Genomic DNA, 22,910 nt, shown 5'->3' on the forward strand with positions numbered 1-22,910 from the left:
TAAGGGGAGATGCAGAAGCTCATTAAGAAGGTATCACAGTTTTCTGGAAAAGAGATGGGTGGCTTGGACTACACTAGAGTGATGCATGTAGGAGATGGAAGTGATGGAAAGATGGATTCCAGATGAATTGTGAAAGCACTGCTATGAAGCCAGGTCACGGATTTGAGGAGGGTGTGAGAAAGAGGAGAGCCAATGATGTCACCATAGCCTTGGTCTGAGTAGAAGAAAGAATGGTGTTGAGGTCTTCATTGGGGTCACTGTGTTGTACACCTGGGGGGTGCTTTCAGACTGCAGGCCATGAGAAAGGAGTTTTCTGTCCATGAGAAGAGGCCACCTGGGCAGCACTGGAGAAGAGTACTGAGATGTCTAGAGATGGACAGGTGAGAAGCAGAAGATTTGGAAAAGGATGATTTTATGGCAATACCACTGGCCTCAAATGTTTTTCTTTATACTTTTACAGAGTTCATGAATACAAATACAGATTTTCTAAAACTGGGGTCTTTTTAAATATATTTTATTAAATATTAAAAGAAAATGTGCAAGAAGCTCTTGGTTCCCTACATTTTCCAAGAAGGCACCAAGCCATTTATGAAACAATTGCACATAAGGTTTTGAAAACACTATTTTTGACAAGTGAATTAAATGCTTTATATGGTAAAAGATTAATGAGGAAAAGATGAACAATTCCAAGTTTTCTCATAGATTTCTTTCAGAAATAGTCTGTCTCTTTCCACCTGAGATAGTCATATATCCTTTTTACCTTGCTTTTTTGGACTGTAATCTTTTTATTTCCAGACATCAAAGGCATGGGGCTGTTCTCTAAAAGGATCATTCATCTGCTCACTTACTGTGGGTAAGGAATCGGGCTGTGTCAGCTCTCTGTGAGCAAGTCAGACCAGTCTGCAGGATTCCATGTGAGTATTTAATTTAGGGACCATTAGGATGAATCAGGAGGACTGTTAAAAGTCACATTGAACTTGAATTACTTTAACTAATAGCAACAGAGCAATTGTGTGTGTGGGGTGTGTATCTGTATATAAACCATCTAGAATTATAGTCAGTATCGCACAAATTAGCATAAGAGAGGGTCTGGTCTTTCATTAGCATAAAAAAGTCACCTATTCTATAGAAGACTCTCTATGTACAAGGATATGAAGTACTCAAGTCAGAGAAACTAGGGCCAATGATGATGTCCAGGCACTCTAAAAATTTTGCTTTATGGGAAGAAGTATTTTTTTTTATCCTTTCTACAAATTTCCAGTCATACTCAAAATATTTCCTAAATGGGGTGCCTGGATGGCTCAGTCATTAAGCGTCTGCCTTAGGCTTGGCTCATGATCCCAGGGTCCTGGGACGGAGCCCCACATGGGGCTCCCTGCTTGGTGGGAAGCCTGCTTCTCCCTCTCCCACTCCCTCTGCTTGTGTTCCCTTTCTCGCTGTGTCTTTATCAAATAAATAATAAAATCTTAAAAAAAAATATTTCCTAAGTTACTTCCTAGGGTTTTCAGGAAGCCATTCTGAAATAGTACCAACTCTAAACTATAGAAGCTTTCTTTTTTTTTTTTAAGAAGAAAAGAAATGTACCTTCATTATTTTCAAGTGCCTCTAATAGCTGCCTTTTTATGTTTGAAGCAAAGCTGAATTTTCTCTCAGCTTCTGTATGATTTGTATTGAATCATAAATTTCTGATAATAACTTTTACAATTACATTCATTCCACAGGATAGTTATAGCAAAGGAACATTAACATCAGCTGAAATATGCTTCCATTTCAGCTTACACAAGCATTTATAAATTCTTATTTTTTAGGTGTTTTAATTTTCGTTCCATTTTGCAGGACACAGAAAAGTGTATTATTTAAGTAAGTATAAATTTTTCTTTAAGTGATGTAAGAAGCAAATGAAGTATATAGACACAGAAAGGAGCTGCAATAAGCAGATGAAATTAAGACAGGAAAAAAATATTAGGGATAGGCCAAGGTAGGGCGGAGCACACTGGTCTGCAGGGGAAGGTTCAGAGACAAAAGCTGTTGTCTTCTTCCATGCTGTGGTGTCATTCTCCAGGACACAGGGGCCCAACACGACCCATAAAACGTGAAGTTTTACCTCTGTCTCTAAAACAGTTAGGGAGGTAACAGCATGCTGCTTCAATCAGAGGTAATGGGGTTTTATTTTCATCTCTCTTCTGCATGGCAATCCTCACCAAAACATTCATTAGTTTCCATTATGGACCCAGCTATCTATCTAATAGGCGGTACAGCATCTCAGCAAGGGCTTGATTGCGTAGTGTGCCTTCCAAAGTAGGAATCACATGCCTATCACTGGAGAAGAATTACCCTAAACTCATTTTTGTTCACCTGCTAATTAGCAACATGGCGTCAAGCAGGTTAACATATATACACTGAAGAAAACCGAAGGCTTACTATTTTGCCCATTCTCACCTGCATTCAGCCTTTAACTTTCTACCTCATCACCTTTAAATGTCAGATCTGGCTTCTCTGTTACTCAGTAGGGCATCCAATTATAATGAGTCACGCTTTTCTTTATTATGATCAAAACAACACATAAAGTCCTCAGTATTAGTGTTTGGTTGTCTGAAAACTGCCTTTCGAACAGAAAGGCTTTCAATTAAATTTGACAATATAAAAATCCACTTGCTTTCCTGCATATTGTTAACATTTTGCACAACTATTTTAGTCTTTTTTTAGCTTACAGTTACTGAACTCCTTTCATATGCCAGGTATTGAGCACTTGGGTATGAAAGCAAAGGAGAGCCATAAGCCAGAGATATGTTCTTTTTTGGTTGTTTTTAATTTAATTTTTTTTCAGTGTTCCAAAATTCATTGTTTATGCACCACACCCATGCTTCATGCAATCCATGCCCTCCATAATACCCACCACCAGGCTCACCCAACCCCTTGCCTCTCCCCCCTCCAAAACCCTCAGTTTGTTTCTCAGAGTTAGAGATATGTTCTTAACAGCCTTCTCTCCCCCATCTCCATAATCACAGCCTATAGAGAATCTAGAAGCAGAATAACAACATACGGCTAATAAGTAAGGACAGCCCCTCTATTAAATAAGGAGTTTCAAGCTGAATCTTTATATAAACTAGTGCTGGCCTGGGGTAAGAACAAAGAAACTGCCGTGGGAGAGACTGCAGGGAACATAACTTAAGTCCACTTCCCAGTGAACTATTGTTACATAGAAATGCAGAGCAAGTGATCGAGGGCTTCTGATTTTTCAAGGGGGCAATACGAAACTGTATTCTTATTTAAAACCCTCTGATATTTAAATGTGTTGGCAACATGTCCATTTTGCAAACACACACTCACGCATGCACACACACACAATCACTGTGAGCTCTGATTTAAAGAGTGCCCCAAATGAACTAACAACTAGAGTTGGAGCTTCATATAAAATAAGACACTGAGGCAGACAACTGTCTGAAGAAGGTTGTGCAGCGGAGCTCAAGACAGTAAAGCCATGCTGGGAACTCTATCTGGGTTTACAGGTAGATGAGGGAGCTTGCCTACCCGTGGCCTGGGAATAAAACACAAGAGGAAAAGAGTGGGGATTGGGAAACTACTTAGAAAGACGAGAGGAATGCACAGTCCTTTCTCCTCAAGGAGAGACAAAAGAGCTCTAGGGCCATGGAGCGTGAGAGCAGGAGGATAGGATGTGGCTTAATGTCGGCAAGAGCAACCTCCCAGTGACCTCTCAGGGATGAAAGTGAGGAAGCCTTCAAGGAGAAAATGCACCACAAAGATGAAATACATTCATCAAGAAAACAACAGCTAGGGGCAGGGCCCGCATTACAGTAAGTTTCTGTTTCTGTTTTCTTTTTTTAAAGATTTACTTATTTATTTGAAAGGGAGAGGAGAGAGAGAGAGAGAGCACGCACATAAGTTGGTGAGGGAGAGAGAGAATCTTCAAGCAGAGTTCCCACTAAGCGTGGAGTCCAATGTGAGGCTCAATCCCAGGACCCTGAGATCACGACCTAAGCCGAAATCAAGAGTTGTATGCTTAACCTACTAAGCCACCAGGTGCCCCCAAATTTCTCCTTTTAAAACTGTTTTTTCTAGGTAGATCCTGTTATTGGAACATTATAAAGAGAAAGTGGTTCAATTTGTCATTTCCTACACTGTGAAAAGTAAAAAGAAATTAAAACATCAGGACCTTTTATATGTGATATAACTAAAAAAAGTATACCCACAAATGCAAATGAATTAGATTCTAAATAAAGGTATGCAGATATCATTTTATATTTCATGTATTTAAAAATATGGACAACATGATAATGTAAAATCTTCTATGTCTACATCTTTAGAATGACTTCTTAAGAGTTTATAATCAGCATTTTATGTCATCTAAGTTTTCTCAACCTTGAATCATAAATTTATTAAATAAATGTTATTTGAATATAAATATATAATGTACAGGTATATATCTCAAACATATATGTGTATATATATGTAATTCTAGTAATTCTACTGGCACAGCTATAAAGTTTTTTGGATGCATATGTATTATATAAACTCATGTCCAACGTTCTCACACACAGAGCAGTACCCATAAAGGCAAATAACTTCATTTCAATGGCAAATGTTTCACTGCTCAGTTCTTTTGGGTTTCTAGTATTCTCTTGAATTATTTTTTTCCATAAATTCTACAAGCTCAGCAAGTGTTCATCTTTCAGTACTTACAGGATGATTACCATGAATGAAGACTCATTACAGTTTAAATAAGAGAAATAGTCTTACAAGAAATTTTCAAAATGTATTAAGGGTGCCATTTAAACCTACACCCAATTGGCTATGGTGATTTATTAACTATGCATTCTTCCACAGAAACAGTGGAAGTTAGTAGATGTTACAGTGAATGTTACACTAAGGTACATTAAGTTTAAATATTTAAATGATAAAATAGGTTAGAAAGTGATTTTACTTAATAAACAATAAAGTTCTTCTATACTGATCTCCTCTAAGATTTGCTAAAGTATACAGTCAGGTATTCAACTAAGAAAATGGATAGAATAGGCTGACTCACAGGTAGGGTATACATTTTCTATGATTTCCCCCTGCTGCCATATAGAAGGATTATATGACTTTTTTTCAATTGCACTGTCTGAAATTGATGACTACCCTATCCCTCCCATGAGCTGGTTAAAAGAAAATAACCATATTTGCAAGAGAAACAAAAAGAATCACATCCTCCCCTAGTTTGTATCTAAAGTAACATTAAATTCAAAATACACGAGGAGAAATAATGTGATAAATTCAAAATAAAAAAGAGAAACACAAATCCGAGGAAATATAACTTCTGAAATATTATGGTATACTACAAAAGACAGCATCAGGATTGTAAGAAATCTGATTTCAAACTCCTAATGTTTTTGGAATGAAATCTATGATTAGGTAGATACCTTGTTACATTATCAACGGTCCCAATTTTTAGGTCTGTATCTATCATAATCAAGCAAACAAGCATCATTATTCAATAGTAACTAAAAACAGTATAAAGAATATGGGCTCTAGGTCACAGCTGGTTATTAACAGAATAGGAAATGGGAATGGTGATTTTCCAAATTCTAATTGTTTAAGAAAGGGTGCATGTTTTATTTTTTATTTTATTTTATTTTTTTAAACTACATACAACCTCTTTTCATTTTTTTTAAAATATTAATAAAACAGGAGAACCTGGGTGGCTCAGTCGTTAAGCATGTGCCTTTGGCTCAGGACATGATCCCTAGGTCCTGAGATCTAGCCCTGCATCAGGCTCCCTGCTCAGTGGGAAGCCTGCTTCTCTCTCTTGCACTCCCCTGCGTATATTCCAGCTCCTGCTGTCTCTCTCTTTGTCAAATAAATAAATAAAATCTTTAAAAAAAATATTAGTAAAATAAATAAAATAAATGTTATGGAAAGGCAAACCATTCTTTCCTGTGCTTCAAGAGGGTTATAGCATAATAATGACTAGCTTGGAAAGACTGTCCAAGATATTGAAGTGAGTGAAGCAGTTCAGTCATTTCTGTTTTTTTTTTTTTTTTAAGATTTATTTATTTATTTTGGGGGGGTACACTAGAGGAGGGGGAGGTGTAAAGGGAGAAGGAGAGAGAAATTTAAGCAGACTTCTCGCTGAGCATGGTGCCTGACACAAGTCTCAACAGGGCGCTCAGTCTCATGACCTGGAGATCAGGATCTAGAGATCATGACCTGGGCCAAAACCCAGTCAGATCCTTAACTGACTGTACCATCAAGGTACCCTCAGTTTAGTTATTTCTTGAAAAGGAAGTTCAGAGGGAGGCAGTACAGTACAGTGATTAGGTCTACAGGCTTTGGAGTTATATTCCCTTGGATGAATCTTTGTTTAATAATTTGAGAAAGTTACTGAACCTCTCTGGGTGTTTCAGTTCCTCTCTCTATAAATGATAAAAGCAACTACCTCTTGTGTATGTGTGTGTGTGTGTGTGTGAATTATATGAGATAAATTTTTAAAAAAGATTTTGTTTATTTATTTGACAGACAGAGATCACAAGTAGGTAGAGAGGCAGGCAGAGAGAGAGAGAGGAGGAATATGAGATAAATTTTAAGCACTTAGGTCACTGCCTGGCATGTATGAAGAGTTCAATAAATGTTAGATCGTATCAAATTAGGAGATGGTTATTAAAAGTGAATGGGACTTCTGGCTATGGCAGACAAACTTGTAAAAGACCATTTCTCCTACTGAGATCAAGCAGGAAGACAAATAACATATGGAAATCACCTGTTGAAGGCATCAGGTGGCCATCAAAGAGCAAAGACTTGAAAAGCCAAGATTCCAGAGAAAGGAAATCACAGAAGTGAATGCAATACCACCTTCCTATCAATGCATCTGGCAATTTACAAGCAAGATTTAGAGACTAAGAAACTGAACAGAACTTCAGATGTGAAGCTGAGGAAAACACAGGGGTTGAGAGCCATTAAGGCAAAAGGTCCTGTAGTAAAACCCAGGCCTGGGTGGAGGTTCCTGAAGGACTACTTTCTAAGAGTAAGTGCTAACCAGAAATACACCAGTCTTTATAAGGACTGATGCTCAACTTTGAATGAGCTTAGCCATGGCAGTATTAAATAATCTGTTCTATTCTACCTGCCAAACAGAAAAAGCAAACAGTCATTGGAGGAAGAAAGCATCATCCACAAAATCAAAGTATCTTTTTAGTGGTTGTAAACAATGCCCAACATTGGAGCAAAAATTATCTGGCATGCAAGGAGATGGGACCAGTGGATGAAAATCTAGAGGAAAAGCCAAAAATAAAAAAGACATGATAGAAAGAGACCCACAGGAAACCTAGATATTACTTATCAGCCATAAACTTCAAAGGAACTATTATTATTATATTAAGGAAATAGAGGGCAAGATGGTTAATTTTATCAGATAATTAAAATCGATGCCCAAAACACAAATGGATACTGTGAAACTGAAAAATGCATTAAAGTGAACAGTTGGTAATCTGACAGAAAATTAAGAAAAAGACAATCTGCTTTTTGGGTTTTCACTTCACCCCAAGTATGGTGTCTTTGAAGTGAGCTAAAATAAACAGTTGTGTAACAATGAGGAACTATAACTTAGAATAGAATTTTAAATCTTTAGTTCAATAATACAGAGGTACAACCTCAGGAGAGGTAACTTATTTATTTAAAGGAATCCAAATCTCCACTGTTACTCTTACCAGTATGGCTAGAAGAACATTGGGATTTTGATGGGGGAGCACTTAATGACCCAAAGAAATCTGTATTCACTCCTATTTTAAACAACAGTAGTACCCTCTTACTTCAATCCTATTATAAGCAAAATTGTTATAAGTGCAAATGTATGTTCTAATTTTGACCATTATTGATCTAGTTTGTACTGTAAAAAATTATACCATTGGAAAAATGACTATATGAGGAACATGGCAGAGTTGAAGGTCATCTGAGTGGTTAGTATGGGCAGATGGTATGTTAAGAGTTAATAAAAGAAACATAATTATCCACTGGAATACATCACTAGAGGGAAATAAAAATGAAATTTGTGTCAATACGTTTATTCAATGCATTACTAATTTTACTCTACAATTAAACCAAGTGCTTTGTTGGTAGTTTCTGCATACATCGGATTTTTTTCTTCTCACTCACATAAAATAAAATAAAACAAAACTGGAATTAGCCAGTTAGGAGAAACTTAGTACAGAAAGAATTATACTTAGTTCCCTATCTGTAATGTTGGTTCTGCAAATTTAACCTGGACAGGAACACAAAATTATGCTCTTTATTAAGTCCTTATGATTTCACTAGCTCTGTAACTCAACTAGGAATACTTCTAACTGTATGAGATTGTAATTGTGTCATTTATTGGAGTCAGATAGAAAGATTATTAAACACCAAACATTAGCCAATATTTATTAAAAATATGAATATATTTTGAATTGTTATACATAATCTTCTTGGGAAAGAAAAAAATAATGTTGAGGTACCTTGGCATCACCAAATTAGAGCCTTTAGTCCTGGATTTGTCCTTAACTAACTCTGCAACCTCAAGCATGTTATTTAACCTTTCTGATGCAGTCTGCTTAGCTATAAAATAAAGATAATTTTGCATGATCTAATTCCATAATTAAGCTATACACCTTTATTAAATACCTTCAGCACCAGTGCCTTTATGAATATTAAGAATATATAATATTGCTGAAGAATAGAAAACTATATTGTATGTGAAAGCACCTTGTGAAGGATAATATATTATGCAAACAACTAACTATTTTATGCTATTTTGATCATAAATGTTTTCTAGAAATGTCAGAAACATCTAGTTTTCTTCTCAAGTGCAAGGGAGCCCTTACTGTGGCAAATTTTACAAATAGAAATTTACATCAGCAAAATAAAATGTATGAAAATTACTGGAAAAAATTAAGGTATAATATGAAATAAAAAGTTGCTTTCTAACCAGAATAAAGAAAGAACAATAAGCCAACAATAAAGCGATTACTTCTTTAGAACTCTGAGTTCAGAAGGACTAGTGTTCAATAGGATAATAGTCTGGAAATACAAAGAAAGTGTTAAAATTGCCTATCAGTGTAATATTACCCATGACAAAACAAGAAAATCAGAGTAGAAAATTTTTCTTTGATTACAATAAAGAAACAAAAAACATTTTAGAAATACCAAATCCACTACAAAGAAGGAATAGAAAAAATGAACTGTTACTCTGCAATGTGAGACATCCATGGAGAATAGTATAAATAAAGATGATGATTTTTATAATCAAGACTAGAAAAGAGACCACAATAATAAAAAAAAATCTGTTTGGAAAAAGCCTACAGTTAGTGAGATTTAAGACCCTAGGCTTACTGACTCTACTTCTTTCCAGAAACTTTGCCACTGCTCGTTGAAATAGTTGAAATTTAACATTCTATAACGATACTCTGCAGTCTTAGGATTATACTAGATTATTATGAAAACTAGAAATGAATGAGTCCCTTTGAGCTATATTCTCCCAGCTTGCAAGTAAGGTGATACAAGAATATGAAGGGCTATGATATTAAACCAAAAACCATTAAACCAGCTGTGGATAAGAAGCACCAAGCAGATCAGATTCTATGATTCTATATTATATTCTATTTATATTATTACCCCAAGTAAAAATGCTCAATACCACATGGAAGAATTCTCTAAAGGAGTGGAAATATTTGAAATGATTATAAGATTTCCAATAGCTGACCTAGCTAACTGAAATAAAACTATCCTTCACCCTATAGAAAAGATGTATTTCAGAAAATTTGACCAAAGTGAATAATTTTTAAAATTTCAACATACTTATACTAGTCAAGGATGCATTTGTTAACAAAAAATAACCCTTCAAATGATATACTGAGTCTGTATTATTATAAATACCCATTAACCCATGGTTTAAAATACTTAGCAACTTTTTAAAATATCACATCTACTGTTCCTGGAATATTATTCTTTTATTCTTTCTTTTTCTGAAATTTTTTCCTTATATTTATTTTGTTCCCCTAAAGTTTAGGTTGTCTAATGGGCTGTGATTATATTGTCAATAGACTTTCTAAGCTAAACATGTTATTATTCTAATTTAGACATTCTGTAAATTTAAGGCAATGATTTAGTAAATCTCCATTCTTTGCTTTGTGAATTTGGTAAAATGAAACAAACCATAAGTTTAAATTCCATTCTTATTTCTGTCACTTAGAATGCTAATTAATTTTGCCTAGAGGGTTGAAATATACACTGGCCAAAGGGATTGTGGGTCCTAACATGCCTTCAGTATTGGGTCATGGAGCCACATAAGTTTTCATGTATAATAATACTTTTGGAGTTAGAATCAAAACATGTCATGGAAATTGAAAGGAAAAAGAAACAAAAATAAATATAATCAGATGTAGGAGAGAAGTTCCTCCAAGTTGGAAATACTTTTTCTTAGAGATATTTCATTATAATACCATCAGAATATAATTTCATAATTCTATGAAATCCACTAATCATAATACCAATGATATCAGAATACAAAACAAAATCCAAAGAATTAACTTTGGGAGGAATGAATGAGGAATGAATGAGGAATGAATCTCAGTGCTATGTATCATATTCTGAATTAATTAATCACTGCTACCTAGTAGATTAAAAATTTTTTTGTATGAAGCAAAAGAAACCAAGACATGAGAAAGCGATTTGAGGTTCACGATTATAAAATGTCCCTTTCTTGACACTTGGAGAAAAAGATAGAAGTCAAGATCAAGGGGAAAGGACATCATCAATACATTACTTACTTCTTTGTATCCAAAGATGATGCGTCCATCCATGAGGAGGGTTGCCTGGAATGTGAAGCTTCCCAGGTTGTAATTATCCTGGAGATGTACATGGTCCCACTGGACAACAAGTGCTGTGCCTATAAACCCCATTGAAACAGAAGAAATGCATTGATAAATATATATCAATCAATTCTGGTGACAGACTTCACAAAACCATGGATATAGTCTTCAAATCTAATAGTTGTGCTTCTTAAATTTTACATGGTTAATTGGAATTCATTACTGAAATAGTTTTGGGGATATTTTTAAACAATTGAGTATTCTCTAAATATTTAGTAAAACCTAATCTCATAGTGAGGTTAATATTGAGCCCAGTATGAGGGAATTTTGCCTTAGGAAGTCCATTAATGTTAATGGGTACTGTCTGCTTAAATTTCTATGAGCCACTTTCAAAATGCAACCCAAGTGGATTGAATGAACTTCAAATACATTTGACAAATGCTGAGAAAGAAAGGGACACATTCAGGAAAGCTAGAATCACTTATAAAAGACCTGAAAATGTTTCTTCGATACTTAGAATTATACTCTTCCATGCTGAAAAAAATTCCTTCAGCACTAATGGGAATTTTCTTCTCTGGTACATAATACTGCATTTCTGTCTTTGTAGTATTGCTTCAAGGAGGTTGCAAGGCAGCTTCAAGGGCCCCAAGTAAAGATTTCTGAAGCCCCCTTGAGGTACATTGGGAGGAATGAATCTCAGTGCTATGTATCATATTCTGATAGGTCAATCAGCCAGAGTCAACTATAAAACTATTAACATGAAATGTGAAGTGAAATAGCTTAATAGCCACCGATGAGAAGTCACAGTTTTGTTTTAAATGACACTGTTTATTTTCAATTTTTTTCCCAAAAGAAAAAAAAAAAATGAACAGCTAAGACTTTAGCTTAGCTCTAAGTATTGGATTTTTTGGTTGGTTAAAAAAAATCATGTTTACATTCTGTAAAAATGTTTTACAGAAATGAAAAGTATTTTACAGAAATTGAAATTCACAGAACTAAGAGAGATAAACTTATTTCACAGGTCAGTAAACATTTGATTGAAAAGGAAAAAAGAACCAAGATTGTATGACAGAGAGCTTCTGGGTTAGTGAACATGTGGAATTGCTGGGAGAGTAGTGTGCTCCACACCTCCTCCCACGTGCCTTGTTCTATGGGCTTCTTCCATCTGACTGCTTATAACTTAATCCCTGTATTTGATTGATGTAAAACAGAATACTGTCTGCACTGTGTTTTTGAGTTCAACATAATGCTGAAAGCTTTTGACCAAGATGTGACACGGGAGGCTTCTGAATTTCCCTCCTCCCATGGACACACCCAATGTACACACAGAACTACACACAGAGCAATTTCTTCCAAGAGAAATCTAAAAACTAGCCAAGTAACTACTGTAATTTAGGCAACTGAGAAAATACCCATATTGAAACTGCATATATCTAGGTACTGTGATCCTCTCTGGAGCCCAAAAGAGCCAGCGGGCACCTCCCCCACCTTCTTCTTTTTGCTCACTCTGACAATAAAAATAGGTAACCAACATCCTTCTGGAAAGGAGCTTGCACATGTCTGGCACCCAGCTTTGGTTGCTGTCACCCAAGAGACAGCCCCCCAGATCACCTGGTTCTGATAGACAACTGGATTTCCATTTACAAGTCCCATAGGACTCCAGCAGACAAAGAAACAACAGGTATGTGCATGAGTACTTGCCATGGCTATGCTTCCAGGGCTCAGCAGAGAGAGAGCAGACAAAAATGTCCATCATGCCCTGGAAGGGTGTGACTACATACTTTATAAGCTGTAGCATGCAGGTCTGGCTTTTAGTCCATTTAGCTGTTGACTATTGTCCTCCCTAGGACCCAAAAGAGTTGATGAGCACTTCCCTCACCATCTCTCTCTGGCTAACTTCAATAATAAAACCAAGCTGCTAGTATCTACCTTGAAAGAGCTTGTTCAACATCTAGTGTCCTAATTTTTACAGTTTAGCCATCCAGGATTTAGGCAGCCAAATCACCTTGCTCTGATAGAGGATTGTATTTACAAGTCCTAGAGGATGTTAGCAAATAAGCAGTTTCTAAATGGGTGAAGGAGCACCTCCTTACAGCTAGTAGAGAGACCAGGCAAAAATGCCTATCTCCCAGTATCCCTCCGGAAGAAGTTTGACTGCATACTTTCTAAGCTGCTGCCTGAGGGTCTGGCTCCAGATCAACCCCACGTGTAGGTGTTGACTATGAGCATTCCCTTTGAAACACTGATGGATCTTGGCACAGTCTCAACCACAGGGAACCTCTAAGAACAAACACTGTGATTATCAGGGATAATCATAGAGATTTGAGAGACAACCTGGAGGTTGGGCTGTGCTTATTGATGCAGTTTGTGTCCTACATAAGCCACTCTGACAGGACTAGAGGACATAGGTATTTTATCTTATGTGCAGAAACTAACAGAGTCAAGAAAATGAAAACAAACAAACAAAAAAAACCCCAAAAAACAGAAAACCAACCAAACAAAAAAAAAAAAAAACCCAAAAAAACAACAGGGAAATATGTTCCAAACAAAAGAACAAGATAGATCTCCAGAAACCTACCTTAATGAAACACAAGTAAGTTAATTTACCTACATGAGTTCAAAATAAAGTCATAAAGATGCTCACCGAGGTTACAAAAGCAATATATAAATGAAGTGAGAATTTCAACAAAGAAATAGAAAATCATTAAAAAAGTACTAAATACAAATCAGATGAAGAATGCAATAATGATGTGAAAATTTTAATAGAGTGGTTCAACAAGAGTCTAGATGAAGTAGAAGAAAGGAACAATGCACATGAAGACAGGGTGGTGCAATTCATCTAATCAGAAAACAAAAAGAAAAGAGTGAAGATAGCTTGAGGAATATATGGGACACCATCAAGTGGACTGATGTTTATAACTTAGGAATCCAAGGAGGAGAAGAGAGAAGGAAAGGGGAAGAAAGCTTGTTCAAAGAAATAATGACTGAAAACTTCCCTAACCTGGAGAAATAAACAGATATCCAGATATAGGAAGTCCCAAAATACCAAATCAGGGAGGCTACCATTTAGACACACTATAATTAAATTATCAGAAGTTGAAAACAAAGAATCTTAAAAGCAGCAAGAGGAAAGCAACTGACTGCTTACAAAGGAACCCCCCATAAGAAAATGAGAAGATTTTTCAGCAGAAAACTTGCAGGCCAGAAAGAATATGAGGAGATATTCAAGGTGCTGATAGAAAGGAAAAAACCATCAACCAAGAGTACTCTACCAAAAAGAGCTGTCCTTCAGAAATGGCAAAGAAATGGAGTTTTCCAAACAAAAACTGAAGGAGTTCATCACAACTAGACCAGCTTTATAAGAAATACTAAAGGGTGGTCTTTGAGCTGAAATGAAAGGATACAAAGAAGTAAAAGGAATTATATGAAAATACAAAACTTACTAGGGCAAAGGCAAATAGAAAGTTAATTCAGAATACTCTAATATTGCAACAGTAATGGATAAATCACTTATAACTCATGCATAAAGCTTAAAAGACAAAAGATATAAAATAACTATAATAATTTGTTAATGGATATACAATATAAAAAGTTGTAAACTCTGCCATCAAAAACATAAAATCTGGGATCCCTGGGTGGCTTGGTTGGTTGGACAACTGCCTTCGGCTCAGGTCATGATCCTGGAGTCCCAGGATCGAGTCTCACATCAGGCTCCCAGCTCCATGGGGAGTGTGCTTCTCCCTCTGACCTTCTCCTCGCTTATGCTCTCTCTCACTGTCTCTCAAATAAAATCTTTAAAAACAAAACAAAACAAAAACCCAAAAAACAAACATAAAATGTTGGGGCACCTTGGTGCCTCAGTGGTTGGGGGTCTACCTTTGGCACGTCATGATCCTGTGGTCCTGGGACTGAGCCTCACATTTGGGGGAGGGGGGGGTCCCTGCTCAGTGGGGAGTCTGCTTCTCCCTCAGCCCCTCCCTACAGTGCTCACACACTCTCTCTCTCTCTCTCTCTCAAATAAATTGTAAAAAAATCTTCAAAAAACCCCATAAAATGCAGTGGATGTTATAATAAAATATAGAGCTATTGTATGAGTTTGAGTTAGTTATGAATGGCTTAAAAGAGATTGTATAAACATAAGATGTTTTATATAAGTCTCATAGTAACCACAAAGCAAAAACGTATAGTAGATATACAGAAGATGAAGTAGAAGGAATCAAGCACACAGCTACAGAAAATGATCAAATCACAGAGATAAAGAGCAAGAGAGGAAGAAAAAAAAAAGGAACTACAAGACCTCCAGAAGACAACTACCAAAATGACAACAGTAAATCCATACCTATCAATAGTTACTTTATATGTAGATGGACTTAAATTCTCCAATCAAAAGTCATAGAGTGAAAAAAGAAAATATATAGAGTGGCTGAAGAGATTAAAAAAAAAAAGAATTAAAAAACCTATTATATATGCTCATAAGAGACATACTTAAAACTAAAGGACACATGTAGACTGAAAGTATAATTATGGAATACAGTATGCCATGCAAATGGAAACCAAAAGAAAGCACGTAGAATTATACTAGATATTACAGACTTTAAGCCAAAATCTGTCATAAAAGGAAAAGGAGGTCATTATGTAATGATAAATGGGTCAATTCATCAAAAGGATATAACAGTTGTACAAATTTATGTATCCACATCAGAGCAGCTAAATATATAAACAGATCTGAAATATAAACAGATCTGAAAGCAGAAATAAACAGCAACACAGTAATAGTAGGGAACTTCATATCCTACTTTCAACAATGGACAGATCGTCCAGTCAGAAAATCAATAAGGAGACATTGGACTTAAACTACCTGTTAGACAAGATAGAACCAACAGAAATATGCAGAACAGTCATCCAACAGTAGCAGAATATATATTTTACCCAAGAGCACGTGGAACATTCTCCAGGACCATTCATATGTTTGGCTACAGGACAAATCTTAAAAAATTTATGAAGACTGAAATTATACATGTTTTTTTACCAAAATGGTATGAAGCTAGAAATTAAAAGCAGAAGAAAAACTGGAAAACTCACAAATATGAGGAGGTTAAAAAACATCTTCCTGAATAGCCAATGAGTCAAAGAAGAAATCAAAAGGGAATACTAAAAATATCTTGAGACAAATGAAATTGGAAACACAACATATCAAACTTTATGGGATGCAGCCAAAGCAGTTCTAAGAGGAAAATGGGGGATAGCCATAAATGCTTTAAGAAAAAAGAAAAATCTCAAAGACAGCCTAACTTCACACTTTAAGACAGAACTAGAAACAGAACAACAAACCAAGCCTGAAGTTAGCAGAAGGAAATAATAAAGATCACAGCAGTAATAAATTTAGTGGAGACTCAAGTGAAAATAGGAAAGATCAATGAAATAAAGAACTCTTTTTTTAAGATAAAAAAATTGACCAAATTTTAGCTAGAGTAAGAAAAAAGAGAAAAGGCTAAAAAAAAATCAAATGAAAGTGGAGCCTTGACTACTGATAACACAGAAGTACTAAGGATTATAAGAAACTACTATGAGTAATTAAATTATTTGCCAAAAAATTAGAAGAATACAAAAATCCTAGAAGAATACCACTACTAAAGACTGAATCATGAAGAAATCGAAAACCTGAACAGACCAATTACTAGTAAGCAGACTGAATCAGTAATTAGAAAAAAAGGAAAGTCCGGGATCAGATGGCTTCACTGGGGAGTTCTAACAAACATTAGTAGCAATCCTTATTAAATCATTCCATTGTAGAAGAGAATCACTTCCAAATTTATTTCACAAGGCCAGCATTACCCTGATACAAAGTCAGATGAAGACATTACAAGGAAAAAAATTCACAGAATATCCCTGGTGAACATAGATCCAAAAGTCCTCACCAAAATAATAGCAAGCCAGATTCAAACATTTAAAGGCTCATACACCACCATCAAGCTGGATTTATTCCTGGAATGCAAGGATAATTCAACATATACCTATCAGGCAATGTGATACAACACAGTAGTAAAATGAAGGATAAAAAATATATAATTATCTGAATAGATACAGAAAAAGCATTTGACAGAATTCAGTATCTTTTCATGATAGACATTCTAAAAAAAATAAATAAAATAAAATCTATGAAAGAAAAAAAATTCTTAACAAATTATAGATAGAATGTATCTTAACACAACAAAGTCCATATATAACAAGACTGTAGCTTACATCATTCTTGAGAGTGAAAAGTAGAAAGCTTTTCTTCTAAGATCAAGAAAAAGACAAAGATGCCCACTCTCTTTATCCTAAATTGTACTGGAAGTGATAGCTAGAGAAATTAGTCAAGAAAAAGAAAGAAAAGAAATCCAAATTGGGTAAAAAGAAATAAAATTGTATCTGTTTTCAGATGATATAATATTATAAAATAGAAAACCCTGAAGACTCTACCAGAAAACTGTTAGAAATAATAAACAGTTTCCGTAAAGTTGCAAGATACAAAATCAATATACAGAAATCAGTTGATTTTCCATAGACTAAGAAAGATCAATCAGTAAGAGAAATTAAGAAAAGAATGCTGCTTATAATGACTTCAAAGAAAATAAAATACCTAGGAATAAATTTAAACAAGAAGATGAAAGATCTGTATGTTGAAAACAATAAGATATTGATGATAGAAATGAAGGAGACACAAATAATGTAAAATATTCTATATTCATAGACTGGAAGAATTCATATCATTAAAATGTCATACCACCCAAAGCAATCTACAGATTCAATGCACTCTTTATAAAAATTCTAATGACATTTTTTCACAGATATAAAACAGAATCCTAAAATTGTATGGAGGCACAAAAGATTCCAAATAGCTAAGCAATTTTGAAAATGATAAATAAAACTGGCAAACATAACACTTTCTGATTTCAAAGTATTACAAAGCTTTAGTAATCAAAACAGTAGGGTACTGGCATAATAACAGACACCTAGATTAATGGAACATAATAACCCCCAAATAAACCTGTTCTTATATGATCAATTAATATTCAGTAAAGAAGCCAAGAATATACAATGGAGAAAGAATAGTCTCTTCAATAAATTGTGCTGGGAAAAGTCAATAGCCACATGCAAAAAAGCAAAATTGAACCTCTAAATCAATGTACACAAAAATAAACTCAAAATGGATTAAAGGCTTGACTTTAAGACCTGCAACCACAAAAGTCCTAGAAGAAAACACAGAGGGTAAGCTCCGCAATGTCTCAGTAGGAAAGGCAGCAAGAGCAAAAATAACAGGTTGGGCCATGTCAAATAAAAAATCTGCACAGCAAAAAAAAAATCAACAAAGTGAAAAGGCAGCCTATGGAATGGGAAAAAAAAATTTGCAGATCACACACCCAGTAACATGTTAATATCCAAAATATGCAAGGAACTGATATAACTAAATGGCAAACAAACAAAAAATGGGTAAATGACCTAAATAGCCATTTTTCTAAAGATGATATACAAATGGCTAACAGGTATCTGAAAAGGTGCTCAATGACACCCATCTTGAGGGAAATACAAATCAAAATCACAATGAGATATCACTTCACACCTGTTATGATGTCTATTATCAAAAAGAGAAGAGATAACAAATGCTGGAGAAGATATGGAGAACAAGAAAGCCATGTAGTCTGTTGGAAATGTAAACTGTCACAGTCACTATGGAAAACAGTATGGAGGTTCCTCAAGAAACTAAAAATAGAACTACAGTATGATCTACTAGTTCCACTAGAGGGTATATACTAAAGGAAACAAAATCACTTCTCAAAGAGATCTCTGTATTTTCTTGTTCACTGCAGCATTATTCGTACTCGCCAAATATGGAAACAACTTAAGTGTTGTAGATGAACAGATAAAGAATACACAGGCTGGAATATTATTCAGCATTTAAAAAGAGTGAGATTGTGCCTCCATGACCACAGAAATGAATTAGAGGGCATTATGCTAAGTGAAATAAGCCAAATAGAGAAAAGGAAAAACTGCATAGTATCACCTATATGTGGGACCTAAAACAAAACCGAGCACAGTTGAACTCATACAAATAGATTTTAGAGGACTGGTTGCCAGGAGCTAGGGGATGGAGAAAATAGGAAGAGGCTGGTAAAGCACACAAGCTTTCATTTGCATTACAAACAAGGTCTGAGGATCTGATGTATAACACGGTGACTGTAACTTCTAATACTGTGTTGTCTAATCGAAATTTTCTGAGAGTAAAACAAGTGTTCTCACCAGGAAAAAAAAAAAATAAGCTAAAAATGTGAAATGATAAATGTGCTAATTATCTCTGTGGTGGGGATCCTGTTGCAATGTATACCTATATTAAATGATCACCTTGTACACTTTCAATATAGAAATGTATTTGTTTTTTTGTGGTAAAAATTCAGATGTCCCCAAATTTTTAAAACTTTTTTTTAGGTGTTTTTCATCAAAGGGAATACCTAACACATACCCTTACAACAAGTGAAAACCCAAGTCTCTTCTTTTTATGGGCATTGGTGTATCTAGACTACCATTTTTTAATTATTAGAAAGGCAAGACGTTAGTAATAGGCAGGAAATTTCCCATAAGCATTGAAGCACAGGGGTTTCTGATCAGGAAATGCCTCTGAACAGCATCTTTTTTCTCCTTAATGCATGTCTGCAACTCTCAAGCTCTAGTCTCTTCTTGATTCACTAATTTCTGTAAGGCACTTTGATGGTGCAGAGAAACATGGAATTAAAGGGCAGAAGACCTAGCCTCTGTCCTGTCTCTACTACTGTTTGCATGACCTTGGACACAACCTTCATGAACCCGTTCGTGCTCCTACAACATGGTGGAGGAGGGCAGAATAATTACTCCTTTCTAGGGATTTCTACATGAAATACAAGAAAATATAGTTCCCTCAAATTCTATGGAAAAGAAAGGTCTACATAATTGAGTAATTAAAATGTTCTTCATGCAGATTCTGATGAAGATATTCTTAATACATTTTTGGCAGCAGGCTTTTTAAAATAGCAATAAATTTGCAAGTCAGTTTTTTGTTAAGTAGGGCCATCAGGCTCCCCAACATTTGTTAATTAAATGGCTCTACATGCACACTGAGTGACTCATACATAACTGAAAGATTATTTAAGTGCAAACGTTATTAGATTTAAAGCTACATATCTCTATTCCGTTTTGTCAAATAACCAGTATTTCAAGGTTCATCTTATATTAAAAGTTACTGATATGTAAAACTTCATGATCTACAAGATGGTGGGAGTGGCTTTTGGAGATAATCTTATATTTCTCTAAGTAGCCCCTAACTTACCTTTGTTCTCTAGGTAGTGCCTAATACAGGTAGTAATGGGGTAAGTAAACCAGGAAAACACTTTCTTTGGACAATTATGATGTAAGAGTATAAACTGCCAAAAGAAGAGAAAAATGAACGGGGGGGGGGCATCAGAGGGGGAGAAAAACCATGAGACACTGGGGACTCTGGGAAACAAACTGAGGGTTTTAGAGGGAGGAAGGGTGGGGGATGGGTGAGCCTGGTGGTGGGTAGTAAGGAGGGCACGGATTGCATGGAGCACTGAGTGTTATAGGTAAACAATGAATCATGGAACGTGACATCAAAAACTAATGTTGTACTGTATGGTGACTAATGTAACATAAATTAAAAAATAATGATAATAAAAAAAGAAAACCACGAATCAAGGAATGGAATTTACAGTCCTAAAGAGGGGCTTTAGCATAGTCTATCTCCTGGTTTAGGGACCGACAATTCTAAACATTTTCTTTCACTATCAGCACAAAATCTAGTGACGCTTTTCCTTATCTCAAAGATGAAGTTGTTATTTAAGCTCATCTCTCTGAGCCCATGAGTTGCTACACCATCCTATGTGCTTACTGGAATGAAGCTATTGGAATTGAGCATCCCTGCAGTGTTTATTGAACCCTAATCAAGTTATCTCATCAGTAATGGATGCCAGCTTCTCATTTCCAAAATAAAAACAGGCAAATAAGATGAACTCAGGCCACTTCATGTCACTGTCAACTCCAAATTTTCTGATTCTGTGCTCAGGCAGACTTCTGATCATTAGTAAAAATTATACTTTTTTAATTTGCTATTTCTAAACCATCAAATTATTTTTCTACAAAGTGTTTTTTTAACTTATCTAGTTTTTGTGCATTACTATTCTGTGGCTCACTTAGATTTCAGCCATTATCTATGCTGCCTATAATATCTGGAAGCATCATCTCATTTTTAAAATCTAGTGCTTTAATGTTTACAGAAATATATTAGAAGAAATTTTCTGAACTGCTGCTATCTCTTAAAGAAATTTTGTTTTCCTAAACTATTGAATTTCTCACCCTTAAGTGTTTTTTCAGTGATCCTAATTAATCAAATTTGGAAATATTTCAGTAAGTTGCTACTGTATAAAAGAACTTTGTGAGCAGCCTTACAGTATTCAAAAGCGTTTCATTTATTTAATAAAACACGAACAATAAATGAAAGTTATCACTGTCATATTGTGAGACCTCAGTATTCCCTTTGGTCATTACACAGAAGATAGTTCAATAAAGTAAAATATAGAAACTCTTAAGTATTTCTAGAATTCTTAGAATTAAAAAACTATATGTATTTAATTTTTTAATTTATTCATTCACTGAATAATTATGGAAGACCTACTATGTTTTGAGTTCTTGTGTTAGGCAGTGAAGATAAAATGGTTTCTTATAGTCACTGTCCTTGTTTTCAAAGAATTTAGTGCCCGGTTGGAGTGCCATCTATTAATTTTTAGAAATTACTCAAACAAAAGTAAAATTCATATATTAAGAGCTACCTAGGAATCTGGTATATGAGAAAGTATGTGGAGGAGAGATGAGAGACTTACTTACTATGCTTTATGATTTTGATGCTAATATTATGAAAACTCTGTCATTAGAATCCTGTGCCCATTAGTGAATGCCTCCAATATCGCCAATAAGTGGCACAGCTTAGAAAAGAATCAACTTTCTTCAAATCGTTTTCTATTTACTAGGGTGATTGTGAAAGGAAGTTCATGGAATAAGTTTTAGATAAGCTTCTGGCTGTAGTTATGACTCAAGTATCCTTACAATCTATTTGTACATCTTTGGCATTAGCACCTTAACTTTTTTCTAAGAGGTAGGACAGAGTATAACAGTGCTTAAAATAATATTAGAAGGTGATTATTATGGCTAACGTGGGAGTTACTTCGTACTGGAACATACTTTAGTGTTATTCAAGTTGTTTGAAATGTGTTTCTCAAGGTGTATAACTACATATGTTTAGCTTCCTTTTTCATTTGCTATTTTGACCTGTAAAATGGCTTCATCACACTGGTCAGATGATAACTTTTAGTAAAATGATCATATTTCCTCAAAGCTGCTGTCACTAAGTCTATACTACCCACTAGTAAATTTCCTCCTTGGTCTTTAAGATAAGAGTAGAAATAACTGTTCACACCAAATAGTTCCATTATTTTAAAAGATGAAATTGTCATTTGGACAAATAAATACTGTTTTTATATTATAGCGTACAGACATTTCTATCTTTACTTTTCCAAAACAAACTTTTCTTTTCCTATTTTCTCTGCCAAAGTTACAGCCTTCCATAAGATCCAGATATGAAAATTTATATTTGTCTTCAGAACCTTACATTTTTTTAGATTTGAATAGCATTTAATGATCTAGTCTAGTTTTTCTCTATTTTCTATGTCCCCAGAAGAAATAGTAGGGATAGATTGTTGTCAGTGTCCTTGCTAAATCTCGGTAGGCTCTATTTCCTATTTTAAAGTCAGGAGAACTTAATTTTCATTAGTGCATTTTAAGTTTCACTACCTTATTTTTTAAAAGGTGTGTTCATGTTATGATGTATATGTTTCATAAGTTTTGGGAATTTAACATCAATATATTATGTCACTTGCCTCTATGTGAAGATAACAAATTATCCTTATTTAACTTTTTTTTTTTAATTTGCAGTAAGGACTCACAGCAAATAGCATCAAATAAATGTATCTGCTTTGTTTGAGATGCCAT

General features: G+C 35.0%; 1 protein-coding gene across 1 annotated transcript in view; it reads right to left on the reverse strand.

Moving 5' to 3' along the window:
- Positions 1-22,910, reverse strand: part of PLXDC2 (plexin domain containing 2) — a 475,164-nt gene that overhangs the window by 141,140 nt on the left and 311,114 nt on the right. The window contains exon 6 of the mRNA XM_059183993.1: positions 10,797-10,915. Within this exon, the coding sequence (XP_059039976.1) occupies positions 10,797-10,915 (119 nt within the window). The remainder of the gene's footprint in view (positions 1-10,796; positions 10,916-22,910) is intronic.

The sequence above is a fragment of the Mustela lutreola genome, chromosome 8 (assembly GCF_030435805.1).
Source record: "Mustela lutreola isolate mMusLut2 chromosome 8, mMusLut2.pri, whole genome shotgun sequence".
NCBI classification, from domain to species: domain Eukaryota; kingdom Metazoa; phylum Chordata; class Mammalia; order Carnivora; family Mustelidae; genus Mustela; species Mustela lutreola.